Source organism: Papilio polytes, unplaced genomic scaffold (genome assembly GCF_000836215.1).
Source record: "Papilio polytes unplaced genomic scaffold, Ppol_1.0 DF823923.1, whole genome shotgun sequence".
NCBI lineage: Eukaryota > Metazoa > Arthropoda > Insecta > Lepidoptera > Papilionidae > Papilio > Papilio polytes.
Genome location: NW_013525281.1, coordinates 217,066 through 238,007, shown reverse-complemented (window position 1 = coordinate 238,007; position 20,942 = coordinate 217,066). Strand labels below are relative to the sequence as shown.

At 38.9% G+C, this 20,942-nt stretch overlaps 3 protein-coding genes across 4 annotated transcripts in view; 2 read left to right on the top strand and 1 right to left on the bottom strand.

Annotated features, from left to right (window-relative positions):
* LOC106102065 (cleavage and polyadenylation specificity factor 73) overlaps nt 1–493 on the top strand; it is a 9,451-nt gene extending 8,958 nt beyond the window's left edge. The window contains exon 12 of the mRNA XM_013281471.1: nt 424–493. Within this exon, the coding sequence (XP_013136925.1) occupies nt 424–493 (70 nt within the window). The remainder of the gene's footprint in view (nt 1–423) is intronic.
* Nucleotides 494–1,653: 1,160 nt separating this feature from the next.
* LOC106102444 (RNA polymerase II transcription factor B subunit 2) lies at nt 1,654–6,896 on the bottom strand. 2 transcript variants are annotated; one of them, XM_013281928.1, is made up of 11 exons: nt 6,572–6,896; nt 6,387–6,491; nt 6,019–6,150; nt 5,496–5,681; nt 5,087–5,159; nt 4,347–4,454; nt 4,134–4,217; nt 3,681–3,733; nt 3,489–3,603; nt 2,786–3,041; nt 1,654–1,857 (listed from the first exon to the last, which is right to left on the bottom strand). In XM_013281928.1, the coding sequence occupies exons 1-11, from the start codon at nt 6,718–6,720 to the stop codon at nt 1,682–1,684; spliced, it is 1,437 nt and encodes a 478-aa protein (XP_013137382.1). In that variant the 5' UTR covers nt 6,721–6,896; the 3' UTR covers nt 1,654–1,681. The 2 variants fall into 2 exon arrangements, with proteins under 2 accessions (XP_013137382.1, XP_013137381.1); XM_013281927.1 differs by having other exon boundaries at nt 3,489–3,733.
* Nucleotides 6,897–8,006: 1,110 nt separating this feature from the next.
* On the top strand, nt 8,007–10,502 carry LOC106102064 (the record flags this gene model as incomplete). The annotated part of the gene is made up of 1 exon (XM_013281470.1): nt 8,007–10,502. A coding segment is annotated over one exon (735 nt), but the record flags the coding sequence as incomplete, so codon positions are not given.
* Nucleotides 10,503–20,942: the final 10,440 nt, after the last annotated feature.

The following is a 20,942-nucleotide window of genomic DNA, read 5'->3' as shown; positions in this document are numbered from 1 at the left end:
CCCGCCCGCAGACACCTAGCCTGCCCCGCACTGCAGGCACCTGCTCCATCCACAGTTGTGAAGTGCTATATCCTCAAGTTATAAATTACATTTAAAACACAACATAAATCTTTTTTTTGTATTTTCAAACTTCACATTTTTAAATAAAATAGATTCCGAGAATTCGTTTTTTAGTCATTACGCAGGTGTAATGTGTAAATAAAAAGACAGAAGAAAAGGACTTATTAGGTGTAAGTATTTTTAAAGTGATAAATTAAGTTTGTAAATATATTGTAATAAAGTATTTTTTTTAATTAAACGTGTTTTATTTTATCCCCTCCAAAAATTCATAATTAAAATCACCTAATGTGGTAAAAATAAAAGAGAATAAAGAGTATATGAGAAGTGTAACTGATGTGCTGAAAAAGCTTTTGCAATTTCTAGGGCACAGGCACAAGACAAATTATACAAATCTGGACAGCCCGCCGAGACATATAGCCCCTGTTCCGTATAGCAAGAGAGAGAGAGAAAGAAGAAGAGACATAAGCAGTATTAGATGCATAAAAAACAATGTAGGAAAGGTATTGATGAACGATATTAAAAAGTGATGGAGTATTTTTTACTTTCTTGGTATTAAAAAGTAAGTGGATTTTTTGAATTTGCTAAAATTTCCTTTAACCACTCCAACTAAGATGTAGACATGTGCTAGGATAAGGTTCACGACAATAGTCAAATGGCGGGATTCGAACCCTCGACAGCAAGATCGGTCGTCCATACCCCCGGTAGTCCCTGAGCGTAATATAATTGCTCAAATAAAAAAATCACGCAATCGAAAATAATTTGGCAACCTAAAATCGTCTGTCTTCGAATACGGCCCACGGAAATTGTCTGCCAATATTTTTCAACACGTTTGTGAAAATAAGTAAATTTAGGTGTATATTTTTACTAACTTCAGCGGGTGATAGCGAGTTAAGATTGACGCGAGACAAGAATGAATAAAGTTAAGAAAGTGTATATTAGAGGAAGTTTGGAAGTAGCATCAATGGTGGAGAAATTGAGCAGCAAAAAGTGCAATGCGACGCGAGGATTGGGATATAAAGAAGGAAGATTGAAGAAAGTATATCGATTGTGTGAAAGAGGATATGTTTAAGAGAGTGAATTCAAATATGATAGTTGATAGAAAAGCATGAAAGTAGCACATACTGATACTGTTCCGATTCATAAGACATCCGATAAGGACAAGTTTATGATGCTCAAATAAGGTTTTTTTTATATAATATAAGGTGGCAAACGAGCGAGCGGCCTAAATCCACCGAAATAAAAAGTTTCCGGTGCCCATAAACATTCGCAATTGCAGATGCGTTGCCTAGCATTAGTTGACGGAGGAGACGCACATAAAGAGACATTTTCACTTCCTATGCGTCTTCCTCTACCGTCAAAGCCATTTTTACTTCCCTTCCTTTCTTTTTAAGAAAAAGCCATTTTTTTCTTAGGAAAAGGAACTAACGTTGAGACTCCGGCACCACATTCATCAGACTGTACGCGGAAATGCTTCCACTTCACGCCTATTTTCTGTGCGGTCGTTGTATTGTTGGGGGCGGCCGGCCCTGCAGTGCGAATGTTAAAGCGGGCTCCACCACTGTTAAATGGTGAATAAATAAAACAAATATCAAGTTGAAGGGTATAAACACTTTATTTACAGTTAGAAGAGTCGGTCACTGTGGGTGCGGGGGGCTAGGCGGTCTTGGAGTGCTTCTTCCAGTACTTGCGCACGGCGTCGTGGCCGGCGCGGGTGACGATGACGGTGCGCGTGCGCTCGCTGTGCCACACGAGCACGCTCTGCGCGCGCGCGTACTCCCGCACCAGCGCGAAGTCCGCCTGCGGTAGTCCACACGTAGTCTTTATAGTTCTTACTAGCTTTCGTCCGCGACTCCGTCCGCGTCGTATTAAAAAAAACAAAAGTAAGTAGCCTATGTGTTCTTCCATACTCTGCTATACATTTATGCCAAATTTCATCCAGATCCGTTCGAACGTTTATCCATCCAACCATCCATCTAAACTTTCGCATTTATAATATTAGTTAGAAGTTAGATTTATTTTTTGAGATACAACAACAGGACAAAATTATGACACATTTTTACACAATACAATAAGTAGCATGCAGATAATTTTTCCTAATTATATATTACAGTAGAACCCCGATAAGTTGAAGTCCAAGGGAAACACAAAATATTTTAAGTTGTAGAGGTTTTAAGTTACCAAGGGTCTATGTTGTAGAGGTTTTGGGCTCTGATGGAAAGGGAACATATTATTTTTTGAAGTTTTAGTTATTATTAGTTATAGTAATTATAGAGGTTTTATTATTACCGGGGTTATACTGTACTAATAATAGTATGACACTTTACAAGGAATCGTTTAGCATTTAGTAGCTCAGTATTTTTGTAAATGCCAAAATGGAACGTTCGAGATATTATTTAACTTAATTCAATTTTTATTTTGTTTCTTACTGTTTCTTATTTTTTAATCGATTGGATCGAAATATCTAACTGTAAATATCTCGCTCGCTGCTACATCTGCTCGGAAATAAGGTTTTTAATAAATATAGCTTACATTACACTTTATAACGTTATTTCATTACTTCCAAAAACAGAAATCTTTTCTCTTTATAATATAAATATCGTATGCGCGACATTGGTCGGATCAATAGGCGGAGTTTGTATTAACCCCGCCCCGTTCGCGGAGGGGCGGAGCTTGCAGTAGCCCCGCCCTCCGCCGCGGGGCGGGTTCAGCGAGTGCGGATGCGTACCTGCGAGAGGAACTGGTTGTAGACGACGCCCTCGGTGTAGGAGAAGCGGTTCCTCTCCGCCTGCCAGAGGCGCACCTGGTCCACGACGGTGGGCGGCAGCAGCGTTGGGAGGGGAGAGTGGGCGGAGTGCGCCTGCAGCATCTGGGGGTGCGCGTGCTGCTGCAGGTAGCGTATGATCTGGTCTGCGGTGATGCCGCCGCGCAGCGCCTGCCGCACCGACTCGCGCGTCACCACGCCCACCACCAGGTTCGGGAACCTCGACAACAGTTTACTTCACATTAAGTTTTCTCTACATTTCTATACTTATTCATACTAATATAATCAGGAGGAACATTTGTATTTTAGTTCCTCCAAAACTGCTGGCCCGATTTCAAAAATTCTTTTACCACTTAAAAGTTATGTTGTTAGTAACAAACATTTTTTTACTACTTATTTCATTTCCATGGATACAGTCCCGAGCAACAGCTAGTACATTATAAAGAGTTCTTATATATACTAATGTTCTCATAGTGGTTCGCACTTGGCTAGGACAGTGAATCAGTAAAATTCAATAAGTGATACGCTAGCTGGCACCAGTGAGTTTATACAATCTGTAGTTGTTTGTCGCAACTATCCAATTGTATTAGTCAAACCAGGTATAATATTGAATCTACAACTTAATTGTGTTTTTAAACAGGATAGAAGTAATAGTAATGTCAGAGACCTGTAGAGCAGCTCCGTGAAGAGGCCGAGCAGCGCCACCTGCAGGCTGGTCTGCGTGTACGCGTACACGCGGTAGTTCGTCTCCACCACGATGTAGCCGCGCGCGCCCGCCGCGCCCCCCGCGCCCGCCGCGCCCCGCGCACCCGGCGCAGGGGGCGCAGGGGGCGCGGCGGGCGGCGCGGAGCCCTCGCGCACGCACGTGATGTTCAGCGCCAGCCGCGTCGGGTAGAAGCGGCCCGCTTTACGCTGACAGACATATTTAAATTACACTGAAAAATATAAGGCTAACACACGGATAATTTGCAAAGAGATTCTGAAATACAAGCATGAGTATTATGCGCGGTCTATACTTGGTCAAAACACTAACAGGCCAATGAATCCTAATGTACTGGCCAAGTGCGAACCGCGCATTATTTAATACTAACTTTTACCCGCGACTCCGTCCGCCTGGTATTAAAAAAGACAAAAATAAGTAGTATGCGTGTTCTTCCGGTTACCATCTACATTTATGCGAAATTTCATCGAGATCCGTTTTGTAATTTATGCTACAAAATTTAACAAACATCCATCCATCCATCTAAACTTTTTTATAATATTAGTAAGATATTCCTAGCATATGTGAAGTTGAGTAGCGCCGAGCACTGACCTTCCTCTGGTAGACGAGGCCGAACTCGCGCAGGTGCTGCAGGAACACCAGCATGTTGTTGCTCATGCCCTCCGTGCTGTAGTCCTGACATACAAGACACATTTTAAACAAACAATTAAATACAATTTATTTAAATCAAATTAATGTCATATGGTCAATTTGACCAACAATTTAGTTTCACACAATCAGTGGCCGCAGTATGTGTGTGTGTACCTTGCCGAGGGTGCTGAAGCTGAGCTGGTAGAGGAAGGCGAGGCACTCCGCGGCGCTGAGGCTGCGCTTCTCCGCCGTGTGCAGGTAGTGCTGCAGGAACAGCCACACCTGCACACCGCAACGTGTTCTCAGTTCCCTCGCCACACAGTTAATGCAAATCTTTATATTAAAACAGGCAATAAACACTACACTAATTTTATAGTACTGAGTTGTAAAGGAAGTGACTTATTTAATTTTTTTTTTTTATAACATAAGGTGGCAAACGAGCAAGCGGTCACCCGAATCCGCCAAAATGGCGAAGCGACCGCTGCCCATAGACATCCGCAATTGCAGATGCGTTGCCTACTCTTATACGACGGAGGAAGAGATGCACATAAAGATCATATATCCCCTTCCTATGCATCTCCTTCACTGTCAAATCCTCTTCCCCTTCCCATCCTCTCCTTATGAGAAAAGGGTGGTAAGGAATAAGGGACTTAAATTAGGCCTCCGGCACCACACTCATTAGACGAAACATGGAATTACTTCCACTTCACACCTGTCTTCTGTGTGGTCGTGGTATTACACATGGGCGTGCCGGCCCATTCTTGCTAAGATGTTAAAGCGGACACTACCACTGTCAATAAATAATGGAAACATCAAAAAACAGACTAAGTTCTAAAAATAAAACAGATTCTAAAACATCTAACATAATGAAGATAATTGTATTAATGGTGTGTTTACAAAAGCATCATTGTGACCTGTTTGGCGGTGCTCAGCAGCAGGAACTGAAAACCAGCTCTGGTGATAACAGCAGAACCATCTTCTGCATCTCTGTTGATAATTCCAAAACATTTTCATTTGTATTTTGATCAATCTCTATGTCTCTATTTTAAGTTATAAAAAAAACGACCATAAAATCATCTTATGAGCTTTTTTTTTTTATTCTTTCTTTATATTAAATATACATATTGCTTGCAACTTCAACTGCGTGAAATTAAAAATATAGCTGATAATGTAGCTTTTTAACGGTGTAAGAATTTTTGAAATCAGTCCAGTAGTTCTGAGTTATTTCAATACATACAAAAACACTTTTTTTCCTATTTATTTAAAAAAAAATGCTTTAACATACCATTACTTTTAAATAACCTACTACAATATATCCTTCACCTGGTCATCAATCCAGCGTGCAGCAGTATCCTGACAGCATCAGCACTGATGCCTTCAGTCTGTGTGCTGCCCACCATGTAGTGCAGCACACACTCCCACCGCTCCAGCGCATATGAGTCTAGGAAAGCCACATCCCGCGCCTTGCTGTCAGGTTCCAGTGATGATGACATGCTCCATGGCCGACCACTATTAACATTTGTTTATTTTACAAGGTGCAAATGAGTGGCTGGTACAGCCTGTTGAAGATCAGTGCCCATAAGCATCCACAATATAAAGGGAACTGTAGATGCATTGTTAATCTTCAAGAAAATGTTACACATGCTTCTTAAAGGACTGTAACTCCTAGCAGCTGGTGTACAATTGTCATTAGCAGGGAATAAATAGTTTTTTAGTTCACTTAAATTTCTATTATATACAATTGAATATGAATAGTTTATTGCAAAAGCTCTTATAGTTCTGTTACTGTTAAAGTTTTATAGGAATTGTTTTAAATTTAAAATGTACAAAACTATAGAAATCTTACCCTCCTAACAAAGCAGCCTTTAGGTTCTTTTTGAAAGACTGAGCTAGTATCCACCCGGGCAAACCTCCTGGTATAGGTGCCTCCTGCCACACCGACAGCTCTGATAATGCCTCACATGCTTTACTTTGTTCTCTGAAATAAATTAAAATAATACATACACTTTTGAGAGGGATCCAATCACTCAGAAGTTAAAAATTACTTACTAAGTAGGCTATATGTTCTCCCAGATTTATAAATAAGATGTAAAATCTAGCAATCTAAATTGAAGTTATCAAAAAAAAAAGTAACTTAAAGCATGATAATGCTATACACTTCATTTAACTTTTTTGATTTGACATAAGCCTCAAAATATTGTATGTAAAACTTACTTAGCATGTGTCTGTGAGACCCATGATGCAACCACAGCTTGTGGAACTGGCTGTTCCACAAATAGTAAGCGAATTACAAAATGCCGAGCCAATTCTGGTAGTTCCCTACAAAAAACTTTGTTAATAGACTTTCTATATGAAATTTCTAATCTAACAATAAGTAGAATCATAAAAAATGTGCAAACCGGTACACAGCTAGGCATATCGTAGGATAGTTATATAAAGTTTCCAGAAACTGTGGTGTCCTGCTCTGCAGATATTCATGGAGATTTTTACATTGCAACGTCGGTGAGGGATTCAGATTTAAGGACTTAGATTTAGATGATTCTGACATTATCTTGAGATACTTTATACCTCCCTAACCTAAATTAATTTATAATACACGATAAACATTCAGAAATTTCAACCAATAATAAGATACATTATACACAGCAAAATCAGTTTTTTTATTTATTTATTGCAGTTCACAGTTTATTGGTCTTTGATATTCGAAGATATTGATTTGACATTGACAATGTGAGAAAATCACAGAGGAAAAATTGAATTTCAATTGTCAATGTAACATTACAGATTATACTAGGACAGTAATAATTTTTATGGAGATCTTTTCTTCCCAATACATAAAAAAAATTAAACTATGTATGTAGAAATTAACGTATCCATCTAATGTGAAATATTAAATATTTAGTGTCATTGCATTGATAGTGCACTGCATTGATATCATTCATTAATTTTTACTTAATGCTAACTTTATGCTTTTAAAGGTAAGTATAATTTTTAGATCGCTTGGATATAATCGTATATTTCTTGTAAAAAATATCGTGGAAATCCTACATCCACCTGTGGACAGGCATTTAATAAGATAATGGCTTCTATGTTTTACATATATATTTTTAGGCTCGTAAACTGGTAAAAACAACGTCTTAAAGAGGAACGGTCTGATTAACAAAACGTCATTAATCCATTTATTATTAATATTAATATTTGTATAAACATCGAAAACTAAAATAGTAACAAAATTAAAAGATATTTACTAAAATTTACTGATTAAAGTAGCTGAAGAACCTTATGAAGTATACTCTTTACGACTTTTATAGTCGAACGTAACACAGTTATGTTGAACATTGCAGGGAAAGAGAGTTGGAGTTAAAGCCTACTTAATACTTAATTCCATTCCATATCCAAAGGCTTTTTTGTCGTCTCTTTGTCCCATACAGTAAAAAAAAACTTTACTCACACTCGCGTAAACTACGCATGTATTGGTATTCTATTATGTAGAAACGGGTCTCGCACACTAATGCACGATAGCGAGTTCACCGCATTCATTCTCGACGGCAGATGGCAGATGCAGCAGACGCGACGCTTTACGTTTTCCGTCAGTCGCGCATAGACAACGGTGAGGGCAGTGCGAGTCCGATCCGCTCAGCTTCATTTTGTGTTATCGTTTCGAACGGGACATTGTGTATATGTGCTCGTGAATAATCACAAACGACTAAATCAAGTGTCCGAGAGTTGTTCATCGAGTGTTAACTTTCGACATGTCTGTGGAGGAATCGATGCGATATCTCTGGCGCTCATAGAAACCGCGCCTCCGTCATGAACGAGTGATCGTCGACGTAAAAAAAGTTGACACAGGAAACATGTCTGGGCGGACCGCCGACGCGGATACGAGCGAAGGGTTCGAATTCGAAATTCGAAAGCGGTCATGTCATCGCCTCTCGGATTTCTTATAAGTCACCGTCCAATGTCAAAATCGTGCACGTACCGCGAGCGCCGGGCGTCGGGACAGGGACAGGCAAAAAGAGAGCGCGGGTGCGCACAATGCAGTCGTTGGTAGTGTGGTGGGCCGTGGTGTCGGCGGCGTGGGCGCTGGCGGGCGCGTGCTCCTCGTCCATCTCGAAGAGGCCGGCGCGGCCGGCGCGCCCGCAGCGCCCGCCGCCGCAGCCTCAGCCCCAGCCGCGCGTCAACGTCACCTTCCCCATCTTCAAGTGCGAGCCCGACTACTCGGAGTACTACTGCCTCAATGGGGGCTCGTGCTTCACGGTGGTCATCTCCGACAGCCCCATCTACAACTGCGAATGCCGGAGCGGCTTCGTGGGCCAGCGCTGCGAGTTCAAGGACTTGGACGACTCGTACGTGCTGACGAGTCGGCAGATGCTGATGGAGACGGCGTCGATCGCCGGCGGGGTGACCGTGGCGGTGTTCCTCGCGATTCTAGTCTGCTTCGGGGCGTGGGTGCGGCTGCACCGGCGCGCGAAGGCGCCGCCGTTGGGCGAGGAGCACGGGCCGCCGCCCGTGCAGCTGGTGGCGGTGGCGGCGCCGCGGGGCCGCGTGCAGCTTTGCGCGGCGCGCTAGGGCCGCTCGGACATTCGTGTACATATAGATAGTGTATGTGTTAAGTTATGTGGAGAGAACGGAGATAAGAAAAATTTATGTGATAATTATTTTACGAAGCTTATAATTTATTTGGAAGGAATTTCTTGTGTATATAGAGATCCGAGCCGTCGGGTTGGTTGTGTGGATGTAAATTTCAGTCTCCCTATGTGAATGTACGCTGTACCTTGTTTATGTTCAGTGTATTGGTTGTGTCCATCATCTGTGCAAATGTACCTAATGCTACTCGCTTCAAGTAGAAAATGTTTTGTTGTGTTGTTGTTGCTCCCTTATTGTGCAATATGGGAGGTGAAGCCTGTCAGGGGGAATAATGTATATAGTTTGTAATAACACCTTTGTGTAAGTGTTAAATTCATATTGGAATTGTAACTCTGTAAGTTGTTCCTTCTGGGAGGTAGTTCTGTGGGTGCGGTTTATTCCATTGCAGACGCTGCATGTTACTGTTTTATAATGTAGCAAATATTTAGAGGGGAAGTTTAGAAGCAAAGCTTTACATTGGCATTACTCTGCAGAAGTGTAGAAATCTTTTGATGTGTAAAATGTAATATATGAATGATTGGTGGCTGTGGGAAGGTAACTTGGAGAGTAATGTCATGTGAGGGTTTGCAAGACGGGGAAGTGCGCACCAGGCCTAAACACGCTAGTGCCTGCGCTGCTGCATAGATACTTGTAAATCAATGTTTATTGTATTTATTAGTACTTTTTGTTCTATGTTGAATATAATTGTGATGAATTTGGAAGTTTGTGAGGCAGCGAGTAGCAGAGTTCCTATGGCGTCGCCGCGGCGCGCTCGCACATTCCATCTCGCGATAGAGTATTTACTGGTGTCAGTATTATTTTGTAATACAGATGTTAAGCCGGCAGCTTTACTTTTAATTTATACCAGATATCCCAGTGGGATAAGGCTGTATTATATTTGTTTGAAGGCTGAATGTGGCCGCAACGAGGAAGGCTTCTTGTACATATAGCCCGTGTAGGTATTTATTAGATATTTATAAACGTTTATTTATTGACTGCTTTATTTAGTTAAAAAACTTGAGTATCGATAGCATCCAAGTTGCCTAATAACAAGTAACGGTTGCATCTTAAAACTTGCTAAGCACGGCCTCGCGTATGTTATTCCCTGTCGTAATCTCATTTCGAATCTCGTCTTGTAAAAATCGTAAAACATTGGATGGTGTACAAAATTATTCCCCGAGCGGTGCAAGCCATTGAGTATAAATATGTCTGCTAAGAATTTCTACTAAAAGATAATCTAAACTAGCCCTTATTGCTTTCACTTATATATACAATATTGCTTTAGGCTTCTGCTTGTGAATTTTGTTTACATGTAGCAATGAGAGTTTGTAAATCAACTTGTTCTGTGGCTTGCACTGCAACGGGAGACAAAAAAAATAGTAAAGTTAATGTTGTGTGATGTGTCTGTTCTGTGAGCTGACCTTGTGGGGAGGTTCTGTTAGCATGCACCTAACTCTGTGCAGTTGTCCCCCAGTGGGCCAGCTGACAGGCAGACCTAGCTAGCTAGCCAGGTGAGAGTGGCCCGTGTTGTCTATGTTGAGTCGATTCATATAAGACAGTTTGTATGAACATTCCAAAGTATATGTAAAATATTACCTACATCACTAATAATTTTGAAGTATCTGTTAAGACGCTACTTTGTTAATTATACAGTTTTCTATTGATCATTTGTTAAAAGAAAATTATATGAAACTAAATCCTTAATCTATGTTTTTCATTCAACAACATCCATATGATTTCAGTGTTCAAAAACGTGATCATTCATAGTTAAGTTATTTGGTAAATTATATTTCGTTATAAAGCACTTGTTAACACGCCAAAGTACTACACATAGTAACAATACGTTAATTGTTATAATCTTGACCTAATTTAATACGAGTCGAAAATATTCGTAAATATTGGTAAGTGTACTGAATGTGGCAACATTGCACCATATAACAATATTGTGTAAATATTATAATGAACCGTTGCTAAGCACACCACGTATCAGACCCGCCGTGGCCCACGCACTCGTGATGTTAGCACTAACTCATTGTTACACACCTGATATTACCTCTATACTCGCGGAACTAAACTAACAAAAGGACGTATAATAAATTTATCTATGAAACAAACAAGACAAGTTCAAGAAAATTTAATTACTACTATTACATTTGATCTGTCGCTTTTGTTATCTGAATAGCTTTTCAAATAGGATTAAAAATAATACGCGTTCTGTACAAACAATAAAATATGTAGAAAGAACGCTCGCGCTAGACAGGGAACTGTTCATTGAGCCTCCGGGAGCACATATTTTTATGAATAGGTACCCGACGCGGCACCGACCGGTCCGCCACCGAGCCGCCGAGCCACGGAGCCACCGACGTCGCATAGAGTTCATTGAATGAGTGGCCGTCGGTTTGTTGACATTCCCCGAAAACCTGCCTCGCCCGGAATAGCCGCATCACACTGCCGGCTCCCGATGGATGCACGCCGACAGAAATAGACACCGCGCCGAACTAGATTACGAGCCCTTTTGGAAGTTCAATACTCATCGAACTCACCCATTTAACAGAAATAAGGCAGGATGTCGGCTTCACGATTAACGAGGGATGCGTTCATAACAATACGTAGCTTTGTTGTCATACTTTCTACCTTCCGACATCTCTATATCGATTACAAAAACTTTAACATGTATTCTTTAGCTAATAAAATTAAACATGTGTTCTAATTCAATATAATTATTACGTAAATAATTTATAAAAGTATTAATTTACGATGTTATTGTTAAAAAAATTAACTAACATACAAAACATGAATGAACGACAGAAATATTTTTGTAAATTTAAACATGTATGTAGATTCAACGTAAATAATTTATAGACGCATAAATAATGTTGATCGCGGAAGATGACACTTGTTTTGAATTCTTTGCGGGCTTAAAGTTTGTCGCTTGCTAAGTTTGGGGTCGGAATGATCATCGTACTGGCTATTTAAATCGTGCTGACGTTCACAATCAAAACTGCTGTGAATGAACACATCAAGTTGAGGCGAAACGAGACTGTTGGAGACATCCAGCGGCATCCGCGGGCCCCGCGGCCAGTGTACACCGACCTCCCGCCCCGCTCCCACTGTATGGAAGTGCAGGCGAAAGTGCGGTTGCCAATGGATGTTCGTGGGTCTCCGTCTTGGTCGTGGGTTAGACGGATCGTCGCTCGGCCCACGCTGGATCCTTTATGGTCATCGGGCAGTGGTCATTGCGTCCAATTAACATGCCTACGTGCCCGGCCCACTTTGTCATTATGTTGCCGCGCGAAAATCCTCCTGCTCCTTCTCAAACACAATATTACTTAGAATTTTGAGATGTTTGTCTTCTCAAATCTTTTCTTAGCGTAATAGCAGCAATTGTATCATTAAAGAGACCTTCATTAACCATAAAGTGATACTCTCTAATTCCGAATATGCTATTGCATATTTATTTTAAAAGCTTCGTTTAAACATGTTTAATCTGAGGGTTTTGAACTTACCGTTAAAAACCTTACCAATATACTATTGTGTTTAAGCAAGTTATTTTATAATCGATCTTAGTCACTTCGCATTAATATATTGCGTAACGCTTAGCTTTGTAATGTAACGTGGTCACAGTTGCCTTGATTTAAAGTTTCTTCACATTTTAAGAATCTCTGATCACGCGCAAATATTTATTATCTAACATACTCATACTCTCAGACATACTGAATAGAAACAATCAAATTAAAAATATGTAAATAATACTAGTTCGTTCCTATTATGTTGGCATCTTTTACTTTGAATTAAGTTGGTGAAATATGTCTTAACATTTACTTTTCATCTGAATAAAAAAGGAGAGTTTCAGTAAAAGCCGAGTTATAACCCATCGAACTTTTAGGAGCACTATATCGATTGGTCTGTGTGTCAGGAGGTGAGATGCACCTCGTGATTTGGTCAAGTGCACCCGATCGCACATCAGAGCCGAGCCTATGCTCGCGGCGCGCGGCTCGAAGCCCGCCTTCCGCCCGATCGCCTTCCTGCGCCAGATGGCGGCACGTGCGACGCAAAAACGACACGCTCCTCTCAAAGATTAACGCATTTAATTACTTTTATCAACAAACCTGTAAGTAATAAACGTGCTATAAAAATAAAATACAAATTTATTATAGTACTGTTGAAAATTAACAATGTTTGCGTTCTGCTTTTGAACGAAATAATTTAACTTTTATACATTTTGGGATGTTGATTTAAATGTTCTTAACAAAATCTGACCTCAACTGATTCCGATTTCGTGTCGGCGTTGGTCGCATAAGTGAAATATTTGAACTCCAAAAATACGTAGGTACTCAAAACTAAAGCAATAACGGCGTGACCGAGAAGGCAGACATTACGAGTTTCCATTTTGCGCTTCGCAGCACATCTCTCCCGCTTCTTCGCTTTCCTAAACTACTGCGACGTTATCCATGTAGGGAACTCGAACCTTATCATTAAAACACAAAAATCATCGATTATAATGTTTAGGATTCCGAAAATAACCTAGCTTACAATTTTTATTTAAATGTTGATGATGTCACGTTTTAAAACTATATTTATATCTGTGACTGTGACGATTCTAGACTAGTAGTTTTATTGCTCTAACACCTGTACGCGCTAGACGACACATTTTCACTATATTTGTATAATATAACTATTGTATTTCTTTGTAATATTATACATTTTTTACTAAACTAAATAAACATGGTAAAATTCTATTTGTCTCTAAGAGGACGCCGTTTTTATCTGTTTTTCGATTTCGATGTGTCATATCTGGACAGGTTGCAAAATATTCTACAATCCACTCCAGCGATCAAGCTCTTAAACCTGTTGCACTCTGGGGTGGGCTAAAAAACTACTGGAGAACGCACGTGTCACCTGCCTTTTATCACGCCATTGTTTGATCAAGTGCCCATCATCGGCTGTAACCTACTAGATATTAAAAACTTTGATTGGCTGAATAACGTGTTACCGATGCCTTTTAAAAAATAAATATGCCGCCATTTTGCTCATGCACGTTAGTTTTTTTTAAATAGAATTAGTACTCTTTCAAGACACGTTCTTTTACGTTGATTAAAACTTAGGTCTATAATACAATAAAGAAGATTAAATCAATTGTAAGTTTCGCATGTTATCAGCTCGTCGCGGTGTGGGATTGAAAAATTACTATCAAATAATTTTTCATTCACCAAGACTTTAAGACAAATCGAGACGACGATAAATTTAATCACAATTATGTTCCGAGAACCAAAATAATGTTATTGTGGGCGTTTTGTAATCATTCTTCTAGTATTAGACATTCTGAATAATCTATTCATTCGACAGAAAGATTATTTCCGGTGTATGAAATTTCAAAGTTTCCTTTTTTAGAACATAATTTGAAAATGTGATTTTGTGATGACTTTCTGCGTTTCCCCTGAGAGAAACTACCTTAAAATTAATATTAAATTAAAAATCAATATAACGGTCATTAAAATAGGCCTAATTTTTTTACAATTGCGAATTACACGGTATCGAAGAGCCGTCAATTTCCAAGTTCATTTAAGGTTAGATACAGTGAATTATAGACGCAGCCGCGAGTCGATATCTAATGCCGTGACAGTAACGAGTCGAAAATAATTTCACTAGAAAACAACGGGCCCGTAAGATGGCTGTCTCTCTCGTGTCAGCGCGGCGCATGCGCAGGCGAGGCGAGGCGATGCCGCATCGTGGGAAGTCCATTCTTCGCCGCGAAACTGCCGGAAGGGAGCCGGCGCTTGCGTTTACAACACACAATTTATATCGTCGCCACAATATAATCTGTTTCTGTCATTTAACACTTATGTAAATACATTTTAAGTGATGCAGATGACAACAATCTTTTCACCTTCATTGATTTGATATTCGAGTACGTCTAATATGTATCGGATGAAATAAACAATTTCGTGAAACCGAAAGCCAATAAATTGTTTAATTTTAAGTATAAACGCTTCCATATTTATTTAATTGACTCAATAATACAATCTGTGATTGCGTGGCTATCAGCGCAAAATCTTCGCAGATGTACCATTGAGATGCGACCAATTAGACAATGTTAGGAAGTGACAGAGAGCGAGGCTGTCGCGGCTCGCAGCATTGTGCCCACTTGACTCATCTCTCTTCTCACTAGGCATTGCACTGTGCTCTTGCACACACAAACTATGCGATTGTTTATTATTACTTGCTTTTTATGCTGACTTTTCGTTGATTCCTATAATAGGTGTAACAGAATAATAACAACTGTCCTGTTTTGTACGCATTTGCTGCAAAGCAAAACGGTAATTATTTAAGCAAAGTTGATAAATTACATTTATAGATTACGATTACCAGTTTTATCGCTTACGAAATAGACGACAAAATTACTTAATAGTTGAATAACAGTATCAAAGTAGCTACGCACGTCCATCACGTTTGTTGTATCGGCTACGCGGGTCAAGATTACTAGAAACTGAGTTCGAAGACCAGACTTAACAACAAAGAAACGACCGTTTTCACATTGTGTCGTAACGAGGTCAGATTTTAAAACCGAGTTCTTCCTCCAAGAAGTAGACGCATCTACGAGTTACATTAAAATTAAGAAATATGGTCATATTCATATGAACTGCTCGGTCGGTGTACCGAATATTCTAGCATTAAATGGCTGTCGATGGTGATCACTAAGTAAAAAACGACTATAAGAACATCTCAGAGGTGTCTCTCTTGGATGAGAGCTTGGGAGGTATGCTGAGGACAGCTCAGGCAAGTGGAGGGTGGCGGCGGAGGCGCGTGGGTGCGGAGGGCCATAAAAGGCCTGCTAACGTCACTGCCTCGCGCCGGACTTTTTATTGAGACTAGATGACGTAGTGTGCATCATCCGAGTACCGCCATGTTTTAGGTTCACTGCCACTAATTCGGCAACGTAGACTCAATGGGCATTACTTATACGGATTGTTGTTTCATATGACGTGTTTTGTCAGTGTTTGATTAATAAAGGTATACTTTAAAAAAGTGTAAAATTGAATGAAAGTTTTTTTAATTTACATTAGTTTTATGTCTGCCCACAATAAGTCTAACCCAGCAGTCACATAGCTTAGGCGTTTATCGATGGTAATTGTTAACTAAATAATTTAGCCTCTTAGTAAAACCGCTAAAGACTCTTTACTAGGAAATGAAAGTAGAATAGGTAACAATGACGCTCGCTATTATTGACCGCAATCGGTTTCGCAACGCTATTTTGATTTAATATTTTTTAATCTAGTGATTACTTAAACAGGTTAAGCTATAACATTGAGTGATTCTAAAGTCTGACGATTTAAACTTTGGTTTTTAATTTCTCTTACTAACAGGATGAGCAAAGACCCCAAATGTTTGCAAACAATATCTCAACGTCAAATTACCAAGCGATCAATTTGTCATTTTGATTATCCAATTTCTGAACGCAGCGCCGCCATGTTGTCCGGCGGCGACAGGGGCGACAGGCGCCGCGCGTCGCTTCGCGCGGGAAGCGACTCGCGCTCGCGACATCGAGTCATAGCAATTGCTGTAAGCAGGATGCCGCCGATTTACCTACGCTGTACAATGATTCACGCGTGCTCAAGTTTTTGGCACGAGAAAATTAGGGAAACAATAATGACATCCTTTGACATGACAACTAGACTACTTTACACCTAAACCAAGCTGGTTCGTCATGTATATTGTAAATGGTTAACGTACATAAACCATGTTAAGAGTTTCGGGTTTTCCGGAACCGAAACTTTTAGCTAGAACATTTTATGCTTTGTTTGTAAAATTCAATGAAAATAACGATAATAATTAAAGAAAATATGCCTGTTATTTAAGTCCATCCAATGATATTCCATCCATAAACTATTCTTGTATCTCACTGAGTTACATATCGTTGTTTCTACAGAAGAGATCAAACGATGACAGTCAACCACAAAAATACTCTAAAAGATCCAATCTCTCCAGTATGACGCAAATCATGTAGGTGTTCCCTTAATCTTCGGCCGCGCGTACTACAATAAATAATCGAATCATGTTCGTAATTTCACAAGATTATAACGACATTAGAGGTGTAGTGCAGTGTGTCGGTGACGTCACTCCAACGGGAAGGCGTGGGCGCGGCAGTTCCTTACATCCGCGCGGTGACCAGGCGCCGCTCATTCGGACGTCCGCTACCTTCGGATAATTTCAGTCGTATACAATACCTAGGTCTAATCTATCGTCATGAAGAATCTTCATATAAACAACTATTTTACTTTGAACATGGAATTTCTGTATATCAGAAATATAAAATTATTTAAACGACAAAGCAATAATCTATTTTCGTACAATAGATGTAATCGTTCAGAAATTATAGCCTAAACTTGCTCTACTTATCGCTCGTAAAATGTTTGCGACAGTAATAAAATAAGTCTTTCTTACTATGGTTGACCTGTCCGTCTAGCGAACTTTATGTTTATTGCCGTACTAGCATTAAAGGTTTCTTGTTGGTTATTTTGATTTCTTGCCGACTTTTTATTACATTACTTTGGGGTATAAACAAAAATGTTATTTATTACTACGAAGTTATGTTGCGTCTTAAATGCGTCTGTTCAAGTTCTAAATATAACATTTGTAAAGCATATAAATAATTCCACTAAGAGCATAAAATATGGTTCTCGTAGTGTCCGGGCGTCCCACTAGCGCCATGGTCTAGACAAGTCCCACCTATTTAGTGTCCGTTATCTAGGTCAAGTGGGCCCACGGTTAACCGACTAAATTACCCGCAGGGTCGCTATAATTTCTTCACTCATGGATAAAGTTCGATTACTAAGCGAATTTTGCCGAATATTGCAAAACTGAAAGAATGTCCACAGACCCCCTAAGGAGTATGTTCTTGAATCGAATTAGTACCACAGTAACGTTTCGTAAATATTGCACAGATCTAGTTTCTAGTGTTTTCCATCGAAGTAGCACACATAAAATTTGCAGCTTATTATATTTAAAACTTATAAATTATAATTATGGGAATCTGAATTAAATTAATGTTCACGTTACCTACATAAAAGTTTTTCTATTTTTCACACGACATTTTCTCGGAATGTTTTAAAATGTGTTAAAAAACACAATTAAGATTTGTATTATTTCCCCATAATCTTCAGAGTATGAGACAGTTGACAGTCCTTGATTTTCTTTAAACTACAGTATGAAATTGTGAGAAAACTGCGTCTCGTCCCAAAAGGGTACATATATTTTGTCTACATTATCTGTAAGCCGTAATATCATAAGAACTAATTCTGCATTATAAGAAATCAGTCTTGTCTATTCTATATTGTCTTTACCCATTTTTGTTTTTATTAAAATTCATTTGACGTTTAGTTTGGACAAACGTAGGCGAGTAATTTAATGAAATCAATAAATACTTGAGCTATAGCGTCTGCATGTTATTGATGATATTCAACGCCCATATCCTAAAACTTCTAGAGAAATTACTTTACGTTAATAATCTAATGGAAAATTAATTAATTTATTTGTCGCCAGTTGAGCTTGGTTACACAGATTAAAAAACCTAGTCTAAAACAGTAAGTTACATTAACAAATAATGAACGTAAATTAAGCGTGAAGCGTGTACTCAGGCCATTAATTTTCGCAAACAACTCCTACGTGTCGAAATAATAGTGTACATCTCTATTTAAAAAGCAAGTTCACACGCCGAAAATAAAATAGAACAATGGTTTTCATGCGATTGGCTCTACGCCAAGCGGCAGGTGACAAATTGAAAAAAAAAGAAAAAAGTAATATTTGACAGTCGCTTTCGCACGCTAGAGCGGGCAAAGGATTCATTGATGAGCCATGACAATAGTATTTAGAATAGTCGTAAAGTTTTTGCATTATCTGTGTATTATTCAATGTTTCTCGGAAAGTTTACAACCGCGTTGTGTCCGCTGCGCCGCCGCCGGCCAACCTGTAGCCACAATAAAGTCGCCATTCATAAAACCTGTCCGGCCTCGTGTCTTTCCGTGTCCGGACTTTTGTTACCTTTAATTACCTTTTTTTATTACGCACAGGATCTGTGTGAACTTAACTAACAATAACATTTGGTTCAGAAATGTTTTTTCTTTTAAGAAATAAATACTATCCTTTGCATATATAAAAAAACAACTTAAATCTGATACAAAATCTCACAGTTTTATTGGCAATTAAATAGTTATAAAAGTAATAACCCGCATCGTAATAATAATTTTCATCGCTTGTCTATTATCTTAATAATTATAATTCAGAATTAAAATACCGCTATATTTCATATGAAAATTTTGGTAGAGCAGCTTAATAAAAAATAAGTTCCTATTTGATACCTTAAAAACAATTGAATGTTACCTGTTAACAAAACATGCCGTTCCACATCTGGATGGCGTTAGTTATTTATTATCTGTATTTGGACACAAAGCTCTACGTTATCTAGAAGCGGCTTACTCCAGTTGTTGGATTTGCACCTTCCTATTGTACACCTGACTAACATCTGTTTGGTATAAACTGTTTAACCTGGTATACATCTGTTTGTGATAATCTTTTAAAACAATAGATTTTGTTACAGATAATGGAAGAAATACTCAAAGCTCTATTAATGCTTTTAGTTCGAAAAATTACTTTAACTAGTTCTGAAAACTCTATAAAATGTGCTTCGAATGCCATATGGTGGGATAAATTAAGAAAATAGACTTAAACAGAAAATGGAGGAATTTCCTGAAATATTTAATCGTGTCGAATGAACACCTGGCCTTTATTGCAGATGCTTAAAAATTAGACAAATAACTTCAACCAAAGTTACAGCGTAATTTGGCCATAGAATAATATCTTATTAGTTAGAACAATGATGCAAGCAGTTCGAGTTTTAAAATCGTACCTTTTTACCTTTTGCCATTATTATCCATCTATCCAAACTTTCGCATATATAATATTAAGTATTAAGTGTGTTAGTATGTTTTTTTCGGGTCCGTACAATAATAGGATGGCATAATATGAAATAACAATAATATGTAAGTATATTCAAGGTGTAACAAGTGAATGACGCAGTAACCGTTATCAGTTACTCAGTCCAGGGTTTTCTGTAATTCACAGTACTTCTATTTACGTAAACACTAATACTTATGACATAACAGAATTTCGCGAAAAGCAGATTCATAACCTCATATCCGTTTTCACGTCAAGCCCTTCATTGCATCCGCATTGTTTTGTGCTGATATAGTTTGTTACCTACGTTACATGCAATTACATAAATAATTTATTTATCTAATATCTTATAATAATAATAATAATAGCCTTTATTTCGACAATCTAACAATTTACATATAAACTTAACAATTTTGATTTTAAAATTCATTTGACACCGGTTTTAAAATTGCGTTGCGGAAACCGAATAGGCGTCCCCTAAAACTAGCCACTCCTTTCTGTTGTATATATTAAAATTAAAATTAAAATTCAGCAACAGGCGGTATATGTGATCTACGCCATCATCTCATAATAATTTGATTTGTTTAAAATATTAGTGGAAAAAGTTACTAAGGTGGGATTTGTAAAGAAAGAACAAATGATATAAGATTTTTAGACTAACGCGCAACTCGGGAAAGGGCATTTAAAGCGTCTTTAAGTTTAACTTATTATTCTAGCTCTATTAATACAATCGTTCTTTTTTTAAATTATGCAAATAAAGACACGTGGCGGACGCGAACACTTAGATGTGTGAGATGTCCTGTGATTCAATGACAGTATGAGTCACCCGTACCTGTCGGCTCAGTGACAAGCTGATTGCTGGCACTTCCTCATCAGGATGATGCAGGAACCCGCCACTTTGCACCTCCTGCGCCGGTCTATCAACGGCCCACGTGACCATCGCAAATAAAGACCTTAGTGTTACTTTAAAATTCTTGGAAATTCTACTTATGCTGGGTTTCTGAAGTTCCCACTTATTTTGTCATTACCAGCGACACATTAGTGTAAGTTGACCTTTTCAAAAGAGTAAAACTCAAGTTACGTATTTCGGTAATGCATTTCATGAATTTATCGAATCAAATACACTAATGAATGGTTAAACGTAGCTGGGAAACCGGTCTTTAGTGAAGTACTAATATATTTATTTAATAGAGA